The 14098-nt window shown below is 54.2% G+C and overlaps 4 protein-coding genes across 4 annotated transcripts; 3 read left to right on the forward strand and 1 right to left on the reverse strand.

Moving 5' to 3' along the window:
- Positions 1–3114: 3114 nt before the first annotated feature.
- tubB1 (beta tubulin) lies at positions 3115–5620 on the forward strand. Its single transcript, XM_002953571.1, has 4 exons — positions 3115–3253; positions 3374–3518; positions 3798–4022; positions 4174–5620. The coding sequence occupies exons 1-4, from the start codon at positions 3230–3232 to the stop codon at positions 5109–5111; spliced, it is 1332 nt and encodes a 443-aa protein (XP_002953617.1). The 5' UTR covers positions 3115–3229; the 3' UTR covers positions 5112–5620.
- Positions 5615–9056, reverse strand: VOLCADRAFT_94437 (uncharacterized protein; the record flags this gene model as incomplete). The annotated part of the gene is made up of 6 exons (XM_002953660.1): positions 5615–5713; positions 6248–6330; positions 6596–6691; positions 6866–7247; positions 7574–7663; positions 8232–9056. 6 exons carry the CDS (start codon positions 9054–9056, stop codon positions 5615–5617), a joined length of 1575 nt encoding a protein of 524 aa, XP_002953706.1.
- Positions 9057–9469: 413 nt separating this feature from the next.
- Positions 9470–11710, forward strand: VOLCADRAFT_106055 (uncharacterized protein). Its single transcript, XM_002953572.1, has 4 exons — positions 9470–9813; positions 10135–10205; positions 10547–10638; positions 10946–11710. Exons 1-4 carry the CDS (start codon positions 9583–9585, stop codon positions 11035–11037), a joined length of 486 nt encoding a protein of 161 aa, XP_002953618.1. The 5' UTR covers positions 9470–9582; the 3' UTR covers positions 11038–11710.
- On the forward strand, positions 11698–14096 carry gspk47 (gonidia-specific protein KA_k47). The gene is made up of 4 exons (XM_002953573.1): positions 11698–12114; positions 12209–12284; positions 12450–12629; positions 12956–14096. The coding sequence occupies exons 1-4, from the start codon at positions 11981–11983 to the stop codon at positions 13265–13267; spliced, it is 702 nt and encodes a 233-aa protein (XP_002953619.1). The 5' UTR covers positions 11698–11980; the 3' UTR covers positions 13268–14096.
- Positions 14097–14098: the final 2 nt, after the last annotated feature.

Genomic DNA, 14098 nt, shown 5'->3' on the forward strand with positions numbered 1-14098 from the left:
GCCTGCTATTTGAGACCCTCCTTAGCCAGTAGTTACTGTGGCAATACTGTGGGTCGCCGACTTCAGCTGGTCTTCCGCAACCATAATACATCCCTCGTAGTTTGATCTCACCCGAAACCCGACAGAAAGCACCTGCACTTGCCGTAGGCTGAGCACTCCAAGAGGACATGTTTTTTCGTCTTCCACGGCCCGCAAAGCTTGCAGACCCCCCCATAGGCTTCATTCGCGCGCAATCCCCCATAGGCTCTATTTCCTTATTACGGCCAGGAACATAGAAGAAAACGCACTTGTAACCGATGCATATCGACAGGAATAAACATATAGGCATGCGGCAACCAGGTTGCCCAAGCTGCTTTTTCAGATAGCAACCCCATCCAGTGTTCGTATTTAGCCATCTTAATGCCTGGTTGCTTCCCGTCCGAGGGGAAATCATGTGGTATTGCAGACAGCCTCTCGTGGTTCTATGGCGCTCGCTTAGGGCGTTGCACACGCCCCGGTTGGGCTCCATTGTAATAGCTGGCGTTGAGTTGCACAGGCATGGGACCCCGGCTGGATAACCACCTTATTCCAAAACCCGATAGCACGCTTAGCCCCAAAGTGGTGTTAAGGGAACTTGCGGGAGCTCGCAAACAGCAGCCTGTGCGGGAGCCGTGAAGCTCCTACCATTCGGTGCATGAACATTACCTGCTGCTTCACCATTCACCAATCAGACAGCTTCGGAAAAAACCCTCCGCAAGGTTGTTACGATCACGGCGCTTGGTGGTTCATGGCAGAGCTTCATCTAGGGAGTCAGGTCCCCAGCCCTCACAGCCAGTCCCCAGACTCACAGCCAGATATAGAAGCAAATGGAACGAACTTTTATGTCAAAGCACCTCATCCTTAGGTCAGGGGTCCACAACTTACGCTTGCCTAGCTTGGTTAATGAACCGAACAAAGCACCTACCCCTCCCGGCCTCAGCGAGGGTCGTTCGACGAGTGGAAAAGGCTTCCTCAGATCCGTAAGCTAAAAGCCAAAGTACAACGGGATGGCCCCTCCTACGAGCCACAGGCCCGCACAGTCCGCTATACACCCGCTTTCCACCGCTTTGGAGTGATCGATGCCCAAGGGCAAGATCCCATCCTGCTTGGAACAAATCTTCGGCGGATGATAGAAGCATAGCATTTAGCCAACGCCCCACCAATCGCTATGCCTCGATAATTGCCCATAACAGCGTTGTCACCCTTCTTTTCGAACACGGGTGCTAATACCGTGGTAGTGAACTGCTTGGGGAAGTCACCCGTTGCCGTAATGTGCTCCAGAAGGGTATGTAGGATAACTAGGCACTTGCCGGTTGATTCCTGACCTACCTTCCGGAGCATCGGTGTTCAATTGCACTCTCCTGGCGACCTTGTAGCCCTCCGCCGGCGCTCTCTCGCATCGAATGGAGTGTCCTTCACTGCTTGTATATGAACCTTTTTTCGCGCGCTTGCGGCCGTATTTACCAGCCACTCGGATGGTTACAGTTTTACGCCTACGCTTAAGCCTAGCTTTGCTGGAGATGCATATTCGTCGTTATGCATCGTTTTGTTGCCCAGGGCCCGCCCTGGAGAGGAGGTGCACCCACGTGGGCGGCGCTGCCGTTCGGAGAAAGACTCAGGCAGGACCCAAACGCTAACCACTGGGCCAGATGAGTTACCCACCGAAAGTCTGGAAAATTCCGCTGACGGGCGGAAGGGTAGGGGAAACATCCCGGAGAGGATTATGGCACCGGTCCGTCACTCTCGGGGATATGAGCCGGGCTGTCCAGGCCGACACAGTCAACTGCCAACATCATATGGCGGAGGGCATAGATGAGCAATGGAACAAACGGCAACCCGCGTCTAGGACAGGAGTCAGAGGAGCTTTGCGCTGGCAGTAACGGCGCTGGCAGTAGAGGGCGGTTCAGGCGGGGGCGGAGGGCTTTGTGGTATAAGGGGTTACGGAGGAAGAACCATAGTCCGCTGAGGCATCAACGCGAACCTCCTGCAGGGGGGATGCAGGAGGTTCGGGGGCGTGTAGGCCTCCCAGCATGCCTTGCATGCTGCTCATCCTCCATACACATCTCACAGCCTATCTCACAACCCACGGGCACGGCCCCTGGCATCATCGACCAATGTTCCAGGTAGGTAGGCAATCGGTTTCTGTGGGCGGTTAGAAGTTGCTCGAGGATTGTTATGCACCGCTCGCTCCACGTGCTGGGACCTCGTGTAGGAGATAGCCGAAAAAGTTGCCGCGCAAGTCACAAGCACCTTACCCATCCCAGGCTTATGGATGTCGGGTGATCGCGTTCGATGCGCATGGTTGCTTCATTCTCGCGGTTACTACGCCGACCCGTCCTCTGGGCTCCCGTTGAGGTACAGGTGAAATAACCCCTTGCATCAAGCCTTGTCCGGGGTGGAATGCATACATGCACCGCAAAAAACAATGACGGTTTGTCGTATGTTGCGCTGGGTTATGCAAAGGCTAACAATATTGTTCTACGGGACGCGGGAGGCAGGGCAGGATGGCTACGAAACATCCCCAACACCGAAAAAAGCCTAAACATGTTCACAGATGTGCACTTTATCGTTCAGATTGTTTACAACCCATGAACAGGTGCTTGCGCAACTATTCCCGATGTCCCGATGCGCTTTTCCTCGTGAGTGAGTTAAGGCGTTCCCCTGAACCATTCTTATAAGTATTGTTGGTGTTGGGTGGACCTTTATCTGCCTCTGAAAGCTGAAAGCCAGCAGCAACACTATCAGCATCGATGGCCATACTCCATAAAAGTTCCATAAACTTGCACTCCGCATAAAAGTTAAAGCCATCAAAAGATAAGTTCATTAGAGCATGGCCCACCACTGTGCGTTTTTGGCAACGTAGCTTTGGAGGCACACATAAAAGCGCCGCCAAAAACGTCGAAGCCAAGGGAGATGCAAGTCTTACTAGCATGCAACCCCGCCCGCATGCACGTCTTCCATTTTCGTCCAGAATCCAATCGTCGTGCATGGCCTTCGAACATCAGAATGAATTCGAAAGCGCGTACAGTTGTACGACGCACACTTGGGGAAGGGCTCAAAAGGCACTCGCTGGCATCTGTTTGCATACTACCACTTTGCACGCATCCTCATATTATTATATAATAGCAAAGCAACTCTACCTTGCTGTAAGCTTCCTCGGGTCCGCGTCCCGATCTTTATCGACTTTTCGGCTCCGTCACCACCAGGAACCATGCGTGAGATCGTCCACATCCAGGCAAGACTACAGTAATAATGCATTTGGATCAGGGGCTCTGGTGGCTGAAGTAGCCGCTTAACAATCTTCGAAGGTGGCTGACCCGCGGCCCCATTTCGCAACCTTGTTTCTTCCCAACAGGGTGGCCAGTGCGGCAACCAGATTGGTGCCAAGTTCTGGGAGGTTGTCTCCGACGAGCATGGCATTGACCCGACCGGCACTTACCATGGCGACTCCGACCTTCAGCTCGAGCGCATTAACGTCTACTTCAACGAAGCCACCGGCGGTAAGCATGCGGGGTAGAAGTAGCTACGTTTAGCAATCTGTTTTGGTGGATGTTGGTATCACATACCAATCGTTCAAAAATGTTGTTGACTTGGTGACGCGTTTGAGGCTTGGGAGCGCGCCAAAAGTGGAGGCATACATGACATTTACGCTTTCGTCGCTACACCAAAAACGCAATTCTATAGAACAAACTACTTTGCCGCCAAAACGACCTCGGTATATGTACCTCTTCACAATGTCGCTAACTGTCTTGCATTTTTACTCCGGTTTCTACCGACAGGTCGATATGTGCCACGTGCTATCCTCATGGATCTTGAGCCTGGCACCATGGACTCAGTCCGGTCTGGACCTTATGGCCAGATTTTTCGCCCCGACAACTTCGTCTTCGGCCAAACTGGCGCTGGCAACAACTGGGCCAAGGGCCACTACACCGAGGGTGCCGAGCTGATTGACTCTGTCCTGGACGTTGTTCGCAAGGAGGCTGAAAGCTGCGACTGCCTGCAGGGTGAGGACTGATTCCACTATCCAATAGGACTCCGAAACATGTTCGAACCTCAATCTGCTTTCTCATCCCTACCTTGGATAGTTGCTACATGTCAACAACACCCATTCCAGTCATGGTAACTAACGCGAATATTGATTCCTCTGCATCGCAGGTTTCCAGGTCTGCCACTCCTTGGGTGGCGGAACTGGCTCGGGCATGGGCACTCTCCTGATCAGCAAGATTCGTGAGGAGTACCCTGACCGCATGATGTTGACCTTCTCGGTTGTGCCGTCACCAAAGGTGTCGGACACCGTCGTCGAGCCATACAACGCAACTCTTTCGGTCCACCAGCTTGTCGAGAACGCCGATGAGTGCATGGTGCTCGATAACGAGGCCCTGTATGACATCTGCTTCCGCACCCTCAAGCTGACCACCCCAACCTTCGGTGACTTGAACCATCTCATTTCGGCCGTCATGTCTGGCATTACCTGCTGCCTCCGCTTCCCTGGCCAGCTGAATGCCGATCTTCGCAAGCTCGCCGTCAACCTGATTCCCTTCCCCCGTCTGCACTTCTTCATGGTCGGCTTCACTCCGCTGACCAGCCGTGGCAGCCAGCAGTACCGCGCCCTCACCGTCCCTGAGCTGACCCAGCAAATGTGGGATGCCAAGAACATGATGTGCGCTGCTGACCCTCGCCACGGCCGCTACCTAACCGCATCTGCTCTGTTCCGTGGACGCATGAGCACCAAGGAGGTTGATGAGCAAATGCTCAACGTGCAGAACAAGAACTCGTCCTACTTCGTTGAGTGGATCCCCAACAACGTCAAGTCATCAGTTTGCGATATCCCACCAAAGGGTCTCAAGATGTCAGCCACCTTCATTGGCAACTCCACCGCCATTCAAGAAATGTTCAAGCGTGTGTCGGAGCAGTTCACAGCTATGTTCCGCCGCAAGGCTTTCCTCCACTGGTACACTGGTGAGGGTATGGACGAGATGGAGTTCACTGAGGCCGAGTCCAACATGAACGACTTGGTTTCTGAGTACCAGCAGTACCAGGATGCCTCCGCCGAGGAGGAGGGCGAGTTCGAGGGCGAGGAGGAGGAGAACTAAATTGCCACGTGAAGGGCATGGATCTTGTGGTTACTGATTAGAAGCAGCAGTGTACTTCAGACAGGCTATTCGCAGCAGCGTACGATATGTAGGCTTTGTGATGTAGCATTAGGCGCGCTGCTTGTGAATAGGTGCGCAGACCGATGCAGCAGGACTAAGCGGTTGTTCCAGGATTGTTCTTCCGTTTTAGCCATTTCAAGCGATGTGAATACGCATGCATTATGCACAAATTGTGACGTGAATGGCTAGTATTATGCACTTATCCCGAACACATGTGTCAAATGGCACATTTTTGAAGTTCATGCCTATCACTGTGCACTGTATGTTGACAGTGTCACTGAATGTGGCAGTTCGTACATAGTGATCAAATGTTTTATTTCTCGATCCTGGCAAGGGCAAGTATGAAGGAGGCAAGTGACGTTTTCAGGCGGCAGGGGTAATTAACCCTGAACGTAAAATTCGTTGTGTATCCTGTGCTCAGCCAGTGATGTAACCAACTCTGTCTACACAACCTTATGTCTCCGACCCAGTCTCACTTGTCGAGGAAAGCGCACCAGCGAGCACTCGTATAGGTTGACGGATGGTGGAATCGTCATGAATTCCTTTAAGGGACACAAGTCAACTGAAGTCAAATTCAGACCAGCCGCTCGAAATGAAGAAAAAAGCGAATTATTAACTTCGTCACAACGGTGTTTATGACACAAGAGAAAGCTACATTCCATTACGTAACCGCTTTTACTGCCTTTCACCAATGGTTCCGTCCATACCCGTTGAGGCAGCAAACGTGTCATAGCATTGTGTAGGGCAGCAACTAAACCCACCAACGCATCCACCTGCACGACGGAATACACCAAGTCTGCTCCAAGGACCCAAGATCGCAGCGGTTGCGAGTTACATATGTCCGGGATAACTCTTCCTTTCTCGTAAGCAGCCGCGCCCTGCTCTCTAGCTGCAGGCGCTTGTTCGCAATCAGCAACTGCGAGTGTAACATCGGGAAGGATCGCGCGCTCATCCATACGTTCCGTCGCCGCCCATTGCCCTTGCCCCGTCAGTAGCCAGGCTGCCGCCGCCCTTGCCAATTCCGAGTCACCAACGCCATCCTTTCTGTAGCTATCTGTCCAGTCTAGCTGCCTCACCTCCGCGCTGCCGCCGGCCGCTTCAATGAGCGCGGCGTTGGAATTCAAACAAGCCATCGCCGCTGGCAGCACTGGTGATAAGTCTGTTAATACGCAGGATGCACCGCACGCAGCGGCGGCAATGCCCACCAGCCCGTTTCCGCAACCCAGCTCCAGTACGCGGGCGCCTATTGCAAGGAGGGCACGTTTCCGCACGAGCATGGCATCTGAAGCAGAAAGGGACTATATACGCAGGAGAAAACCCAGTGTCAATAACATTTCATCACAAATCGTAAAACTCAGGGAATGAGATTGCTACAAAGCTACGCTTCGATGCGCCAAGGCGCGCAACTAGCCTCTCTCCCTCACCTGCAAGGCGGCTGGGCGCCATGCATCGCACGAGATACGCCGCCAGCACTATGCCGCACTCCCACACACGCCGCCCCGGACCCTCACCGACAAGACCTGAACGACATGAGCAAGGTCACGTATGGAGTGCAATTCAATGCCCGAAGCTTGGGTAGAAAAAAGTTGAATCCTTGGGGTCCAAAGCGCCAAAATCACAATGCATCTTTTATTATAGCTGGGAAACTTTTACCTGGGGCTTGCACCCTGTCCCGCTACCCCGCTCATCCTCACCAGCGTTCTGCTGGACCTGAAGCCCGCGCAGCCCCACATGGCGCGCTAGCCGCTGCTGCCAGAGCTCGGAAACCTCCGCGAGCTCCTCCACCACCTCAGCCATCAAACCTAGATCCCGATCCGAATCCGTCGTGCAAGGGCCCGCATCTCCATACTCGTACGGCACCAGAGTTCCTTCCCGAGCCGCCAGCGCTTCTGGCACAGGCTGGTGCTGGTGATAGCGGCCGCAACTCAACCGTACGGCTGACGGTTCCCCGGGAAGTGGGGTGAGGTACGGTTCGGCTGCCGTCGCAGCTACCTTCGCTCCCGATTCCACCGTCATCGCCAATCTTGACGCCGAGGGTTCGCCGCGGCCACTGGCGCAACGGTTCCCCTCCAAAATCTGTCTCCGCAAGACGGGCCAAGGCACCCAGATTGGAGCATGGACTTAGGAGCCGATCGCCTAGCGCGGCACAGGATTCACATGCCTGGCCACGGCACTCGATATCAGCCTACTCGTCGAGTACCTTGCTATGTAGTGCCGTTCACAAGGAAAGCTCAAAACATTGGAAGGACCGTCTGGCATTCGAATTCACAACACCAGGCGCTGCGGGTGTTTCGCAATAGTTTCTTTACACGCCCCACCACATCATAAAGCCAAAGTGCTGCAAAAACCCCAAACACGCATTGTACGGGTGTTATGGGGAAGCTTTCCGCGGCCCTACACACCTGCACCGCGCTGTTAAGCTCCCGCAACGCTTCCTCCAAAAGTCCGCAGTTCCGCAGGCAGCGGCCGTATGTCAGACGCGCCGGCACCCACTGAGCGGTTGTTGCGGTCAAAATCGGTTCAGCCCCAATCGATGTGGCAGGGGCATCATCGCGAGCCCGTTGTGCAGCGTAAACACATGAAGAGTCAAGGCAGGAGGGAATGGTGACCGCAATTCCAGGTATTGCAACACACACTGGAGACGCTACTGCAATTTGCGGTTTGAGGCCCTGAGTTCGGTTCCTGGGTAGATCCCCGACATTGTCGGGAGCGCGAGATTGTGGCTAGCTGCTGGGATGTGGAGTTGAGGTCACAGTTGATGGACCGAGATTTGCACGCTGGATTGGTGGTGATTGCTGAACCTTCTGTCTCTACGGGTGTTCGGATGAAAGGATGAGGAGGAGGGATTCTAGAACGAAGAACCAACCGCCTTAGGCTTGCAGTACATATGGCGTAGTACCATACAGCACCATCCACCATCACCGCACTGGTAATGGTGGATAGTGCCGTATGGTGTTCAATCCTAGATATGACAATCCAAAGGGGTTGTTCAATCGGCCCCAAAGCCTCCCACACTGTAACAACAACAACAGCGTCATCATCGTATTCTGCGGACCTTACCTGGGGTGACAACCTGCATGCCTCAGCTGCGTGGTACAGCGCCTCCTCCCAAACCGCTAGCGCCGGCATCTGCAACTGCTCCACCGCTAGCCCAGCCTCGGCCTCCGTATTCCCGGCCCTGGCCATCGCATCCGCCTCATTGGCTTCTCCTTCCTCCACCTCTGCCGTCACCGCGATGTCCATCAGGCACTGTGCCAACATATCATGGACTTCCGCCACCTTCTGCCGGCCGTGCGCACGTCCACCAGGCGCGGACCCGACACCGCCAGATCCGGAGCTGAGGCCGCCATCGACACGTCCTGCACTCGCGCCAGCAGCGGTGAGGCCGCGAGCACATGCGTGAGCTTCCACAGTCAAAGGACAATCCGCTGCAGTCTGTGCCGCTGCGCCGGCGGTGGTGGGCGAAGAGCCAGGGTCGCCACTGCAGCCGCTGCCGGCGACAGCGTGTATCATGTCCGCCGGCGCGGGACCGAAGGCCGTGGCGGCGCCCCGTGATGCGGCCGCGAGGGCGTCCCGGAAGCCCTGGGCGGCTTGGTGGAAGTCACCGGCCTCGGCCAATGCTACCGCGCGTTCGACCAAGGCGGCGAAGTCATCGTCGTAGCTGTGGATTGTGGCAACGGGGGACAGATGACCGAAACCAAGTTCTTCGCAGGGATCATGGTTACATACCGTATCACGCCTGTAATGATTTCCGTAACGCGCTAGTTGATATGAGCGAGTACACGGCAGGCGTTGTCTCGCGTGGTGGGTTTGGGGGGCGTGCATCACCATAGCGGTGCCAGCGAATTGCCCTTGCATACCCAGTTTGAAGCAACGCTTTGGCATTATTGATTATCTACGCAGGATTTGTCACAGGAACAGGCAGCAGCGCATGCGCCAACGCAAAGATGAAACCACAGCGGACCTTGGAGGGCGCATCGCGACGTAAACAGAAATCCTTATGGGGCCCGCCTTAGCCGGTCTAATAAAAAAGAAATGCAGCTCTATCGCGCGCAGATGGTTTGTTCAGCATGGCTCTCGGCAAAGGTACCACGAAGCCGCATGAATCCGTGTTGTACGCGAGACAAAATGTTCCTGTACAGTCCTCAGATATTCTCAGGATAGCATGAGTTTCTCGGAACAGCAACCCTTGGGCTTGCGCGTTCGGACGCCAGTAACGGTTAGTGACAGTTTATGCAGTACCGGTAACCTTTGGGACAAGGCGTCATGTGGAATGGGCCAAAAAGAGGTTGCTTCTGCCATCCCAAGTTATTAATTTAGGCAGAGTTTGTGTGATACCTACCAAGCTTGTCAGCTGGCCTTTTACAGAAAGCCGGGTTTTCCAGAAGCCTGAGGGCTCACGAGGGATATCATGCCGATCTACGGATTATCTTTCACAGATGAGCAGTTATTCAACCTAATAAATATTGCTCTTCCAGGATGGGTACTTCTGGCTGTGGCGCCTCGCTGGCGCCTTACGCAGCTAATTAGCGCAGTCGCTGCGGTCCTTGTGTCGGGACTGTACACGGCGCTCCTTCTTACCTTCATGATTGCTCCAAATAGCGTTGAGAAGCTGGACTTCAGCGACATGATGACGTATGAGGTACGCGGGAGGTAGCAGGACAGCCCAGGACCAACGGGGCAGTAACATGACCAATTTAACCCGGTACGCGGATCAATCCTTTAATCCAATCACCACACTTCATTGTTGCACTACCCCCATAATCTGCGGGTGCAGCCAACTCCTCCGCACCTTGACCGTGAAGTGACGCCGTCGCCTCACCATAAGCCCAACTGGACACATTACAGCCTCGACCGAGCGATTCCTGGTGGCCACACATTGATCTCATACATGAAGCTTCTCACCAAACAACCCTTAAGCTGTTTCGCCGCTCGATACCGTTAAATACTCGAACACGTGCAGGGTGTCGTGCGAACCCTCTCTAAGCGGACCGCGGTGTTGCCCTGCTGGGTGCACTACGTCGCCTTCGACCTGTGAGTACGGGTACGGTTGATGCGGGTGGCCCTCGTAAACGGAGTGTGTATGTGGGGTGGACGAGTATCAATCTACCTGCTCATGCCACTTGTGCTGGCGGTCGCCGCCCTGAGCATTTCACCCCCACTTGCCCGTCTTCATCTGTTCATCTGTCGTCCAGTGCATCTAACAACGCGACAGCCGCTTTTTTGTTATTTGTTTCTTCAAGTTTGCTGCACCCACTCCGTAAACATTGAAGAGCCGGTTCCAGCGTCCATCGCTGTAACCCACCTTTCTCTCCACCCACCGCCGCCCCGTACCCCCCGCCCCCCCCCCCGATCCCGCCCTCGGGGCCGTGCAGGTGGGTGGGTCGCTGGATGGCAGCTGACTCCCTGAAGCGGCGCGTACCTCAGCTGCTACTCATCCCCTGCCTCTTCGCCACCTTGTTCGCCGGTGAGTGTCGTCCTAGGTGTCAGGAGCTGTCAGCTGTTCGCTTTTCGCCCATCCTTGGGAAGTTGGGAAGTGGGTATTTCTTGCGAGCATTTCCACTATCCCTGCTACTCGCTGGAGTCGGTCTCGGTACGGAATTGAACTTGTCGTACACTGCATCCGCTTGGCTTGAACAAGTGCACGGATTTACCTTACCAAAGATATGCACATCTACACACGCATACATGCAATCTCATATCATCGTAACGTGGCTCATGTTTGCTTATGAGACTAGCAACACGCGGGGCCCGGGGGCTCCCCCCCCACACAGGTCCAGCGGGGTTGCTGTTGTACCATCTGGTACGACTGCCCTTCGCGGGGCCAATGAAGGCCAGGTCGTCTACCAAGAGCAAGAGCGCGTGAGGTTTGGAGGAGGAGGCTGAGGAGGAGGCTGTGAAGGGACGCGGCTCACAGACCCAGACCAACCGCTAATTGATTGAACGGATGACGGAGGGAGGGTTGCTCCCTCCTAGGGATACGGAAGACAGAGACCGGAAGCGCTCTGTCATAGTCGTACCCTTAGTAACACAGTTGAGTAGTTTTGCTCACGGTTACAATATTCTACGGTCGGATTTAAAGGACAGACTGTGGGCAGCAGACCCTGCCTTTGGGGCGTACGCGTGTATGGGGGAGGCCCATTGGGGAGGCCCATTGGCGTGGGTGAAGTTTAGTATTGAATTTGCGCAAATCTGGTGACTGAGCGGCAATTGGTTGAGTCGTGACAGGGACTGCCTTGCGGTTCCCAGAGTTGCGAGTGTACGGGAACTGCGGGTTGTTGGCAGTTGGCGATTTGCACAAACGTCGGAATCGCTTGGACAGGAGATGGGAGGCCACAGCGGAGGCCACGGTTCCCCCTTTTGGCGAAATTGAAATCTTTAGGGATCTTATGCTGGCGGCGTATGGTCAGACTTCAGACTGCAACGGCGCAGTATTACGTTAACCAGCTTATGGACTCCAAACGGCTGGCGATACCTTCAAGTTCTCCGTGCTCTTCAGCAGCGGGATATAGTTCAATTGCATAAAATCAATTGGATTTTCGCTTATGAGCTTCTGGACGCTTCTGCCCGTAGTAGACTTCTGTTAACAAATTTCTCAGGTAGCAACTATCGAACGTCCATCGACGAATTCAATTTATATGACATAAAGCTCTTTCCAATTCAATAATCAGTCAGTACGTCTGCAGCGATGAATGCGCGAACTGCTGTAGGGTTACCTTTCCCCGATGGCGCCGAAACCAAAGGATGAGTGAAAGAAAATTAGGGACCCAACGATAACTTTCAGGAGTCATAATAACAGAAGTGGAAAGATGCAGACTCTTCGTGCCTCGGGGCCCCTGCGGTCATGCAAGCCTAGCAGGCCGGTGTTCACGCCTGTGCCAGTGCGCACCCCTGTATGCCAGGGCCGCCAACGCACGGTCACCGTGTTTGCTCTTAAGCAGTGGTGAGAGAGAATTTATGCATAGGATCTCGTGGATGAACTTCATAACTTTCTGTCAATCAGCTCAACCTGGCATCTGTTTATCCGCTGGTCGCAGGCCGGACCCAGAGTTCATTAAGGAGACGCTTGCGCAGTTCCCTGACAAGGGTATTGCGACTGTTGAGGAGGCTCGGGTAGGTCGCGTTGAGTAGCAGCAGAGTGTGAGAGCCATTAGCTGACGTTCACCCGCCATGCTTATCATCTTCACAGTTTTGAGGATTTGTCCACTTCTTTCTTCCCTTCTACTCTGAAAGCTTGTAGTTTCCCTTGGCTGAAGTGTACGTCGCGTGCTTCCGCAGTGCCTGTTCTCAAATGGCGGATATACGTGGCTGGACGTGCGATCGGAACTCGAGAATGACGAAGTGGGCAAGGTGAAGGGAAGCGTTAACATCCCGTTCGTGCACCTGAAGCGGGTGTACGACCCAGAGACCAAGGAGCGGGTTATGAAGAAGACACCAAACCCTGACTTCATCAAGATGGTAAGTCGTCGCCTTGATCCTTAATCAATAGCCCTCACTACAAACACTGGAAATGTCACTTAAATCTATGGCTAGGTAGGTCATGCTGCCCGTATCAAAAGCCAGGCAAGTTGATCAGGGCGGCGACTTACGCGCTGCCATACGGGGAAGGAAGGTAGTAGAATGGTGGGGTATGTGCGTTTCTTGCTACACCAACCTTAAGGAAATGGGTTTGGAGGGGTAACTGGCAGAGTATCGTTTCAAGTCTCAGATTGAAGCCCCCTTTTTGCGATTGCATCTCTGCACATCTTTAATGAAGTCACCAAATGACACTGGTTCATGAGCAGGTTGAGAAGCGCTTCCCCAAGAAGGATGTGAAGCTGATGGTGGGTTGCTCCAACGGCAAGGCTTACTCCATCGACGCGCTAGAGGCGCTTGAGGAGGCTGGATACACCAATCTGACCTTCGTGCGCGGCGGCTACAACGCCTGGTTCAGGGTCTTTGACAACAAGTTTAACCGCCGCAACTATGGCGAGTACCAGGAGCGGTACGATGGGCACGACCAGCTGTCGATGGGTGACTCTTGTGGCATCCACGCCTCGGGCGCTGGATTCGACAAGGTGGACAAGGCGGACCGCTGGTCGCTGCCTGTTTACTGAACAGGCAGACCGACCTTAGAGCAGCGCTCTTTCTTTCTCATGCACTCATCCTATCCCTGTCAAGACCGAATCAATAAAAGAATTGGCTCGGGGGGAAACAAGTGCAGTTAGCGAGGCCGTTGAGGGGTTTGCTAGCACTAATGGTGTCGTGCAGTGAACTTATAGGACTGCAGGTGGCAATTGGATACCATCTGTTGTTTGTTCTACCCGGCTGGGGTTGTTATGCCTCGTGTGTAAATGCTGCGTGAGGAGGGCTGGGAACGTAGCAGCAGAGGTGTTCTTGGGGTGACGACACAAGAAATGACAGGGCATGTCGGAGACCGGGCTAATGCACGAGTTGAGCGAGTTCCATTGCTGGACGTGGAAGGTCGTCCTAGGTGACTGCGATCGGTATAGCTGCTTGGTTCGCGTAGTCCTTGAGACTAGCTGGCTAGGAGCGTCGGTGAGGGGAGAGAGTGTGATGGTTCTTTGAGCGCGTCCTGGAGGAAATCAGGTTGATGACTGGATGATTGATCAGGGCCGTAACCAGAAAATGGCGGCCCTGCCACCGCCGCTTCAGAAAGACTGCGTTGGTCCCACTGTTGCTAATTACAGCATCTGGGAGCTTCTACGTGCAAAAACTGATTATACACTGGACGCTGCCGCCGACGGCTACACTGTAGCTTCTGGTTTTGCATACTTGGTTGGTCCTGAGACGGAGAGGGTTGAGTCCACTGGGCCATCAGGCCATCAGAGAGCCGTCAGCCAGGTGTATCCTAATAGTGCTGAAGGCGTTCAGAGCTGCTCCAGGAGGTTGCTGATAAGTAAAATCAGTTTTGAGTGTGTTGTCAA

Source organism: Volvox carteri (assembly GCF_000143455.1).
Source record: "Volvox carteri f. nagariensis unplaced genomic scaffold VOLCAscaffold_37, whole genome shotgun sequence".
Taxonomy (NCBI): Eukaryota; Viridiplantae; Chlorophyta; class Chlorophyceae; order Chlamydomonadales; family Volvocaceae; genus Volvox; species Volvox carteri.

What these genes read in the sequence shown, in the direction of transcription:
- VOLCADRAFT_106055 (XM_002953572.1), top strand. Translation starts at nt 9,583, where the DNA reads ATGCCGATCTACGGATTATCTTTCACAGATGAGCAGTTATTCAACCTA. An exon ending in GCGACATGATGACGTATGAG is followed by an intron (nt 9,814 to 10,134) that starts GTACGCGGGAGG and finishes GAACACGTGCAG; the next exon opens with GGTGTCGTGCGAACCCTCTC. An exon ending in CTTCGCCACCTTGTTCGCCG is followed by an intron (nt 10,639 to 10,945) that starts GTGAGTGTCGTC and finishes CCCCCCACACAG; the next exon opens with GTCCAGCGGGGTTGCTGTTG.
- tubB1 (XM_002953571.1), top strand. Translation starts at nt 3,230, where the DNA reads ATGCGTGAGATCGTCCACATCCAG. An exon ending in GTGAGATCGTCCACATCCAG is followed by an intron (nt 3,254 to 3,373) that starts GCAAGACTACAG and finishes TCTTCCCAACAG; the next exon opens with GGTGGCCAGTGCGGCAACCA. An exon ending in CTTCAACGAAGCCACCGGCG is followed by an intron (nt 3,519 to 3,797) that starts GTAAGCATGCGG and finishes TTCTACCGACAG; the next exon opens with GTCGATATGTGCCACGTGCT.
- gspk47 (XM_002953573.1), top strand. Translation starts at nt 11,981, where the DNA reads ATGCAGACTCTTCGTGCCTCGGGGCCCCTGCGGTCATGCAAGCCTAGC. An exon ending in GTGTTTGCTCTTAAGCAGTG is followed by an intron (nt 12,115 to 12,208) that starts GTGAGAGAGAAT and finishes CGCTGGTCGCAG; the next exon opens with GCCGGACCCAGAGTTCATTA. An exon ending in CGACTGTTGAGGAGGCTCGG is followed by an intron (nt 12,285 to 12,449) that starts GTAGGTCGCGTT and finishes GTGCTTCCGCAG; the next exon opens with TGCCTGTTCTCAAATGGCGG.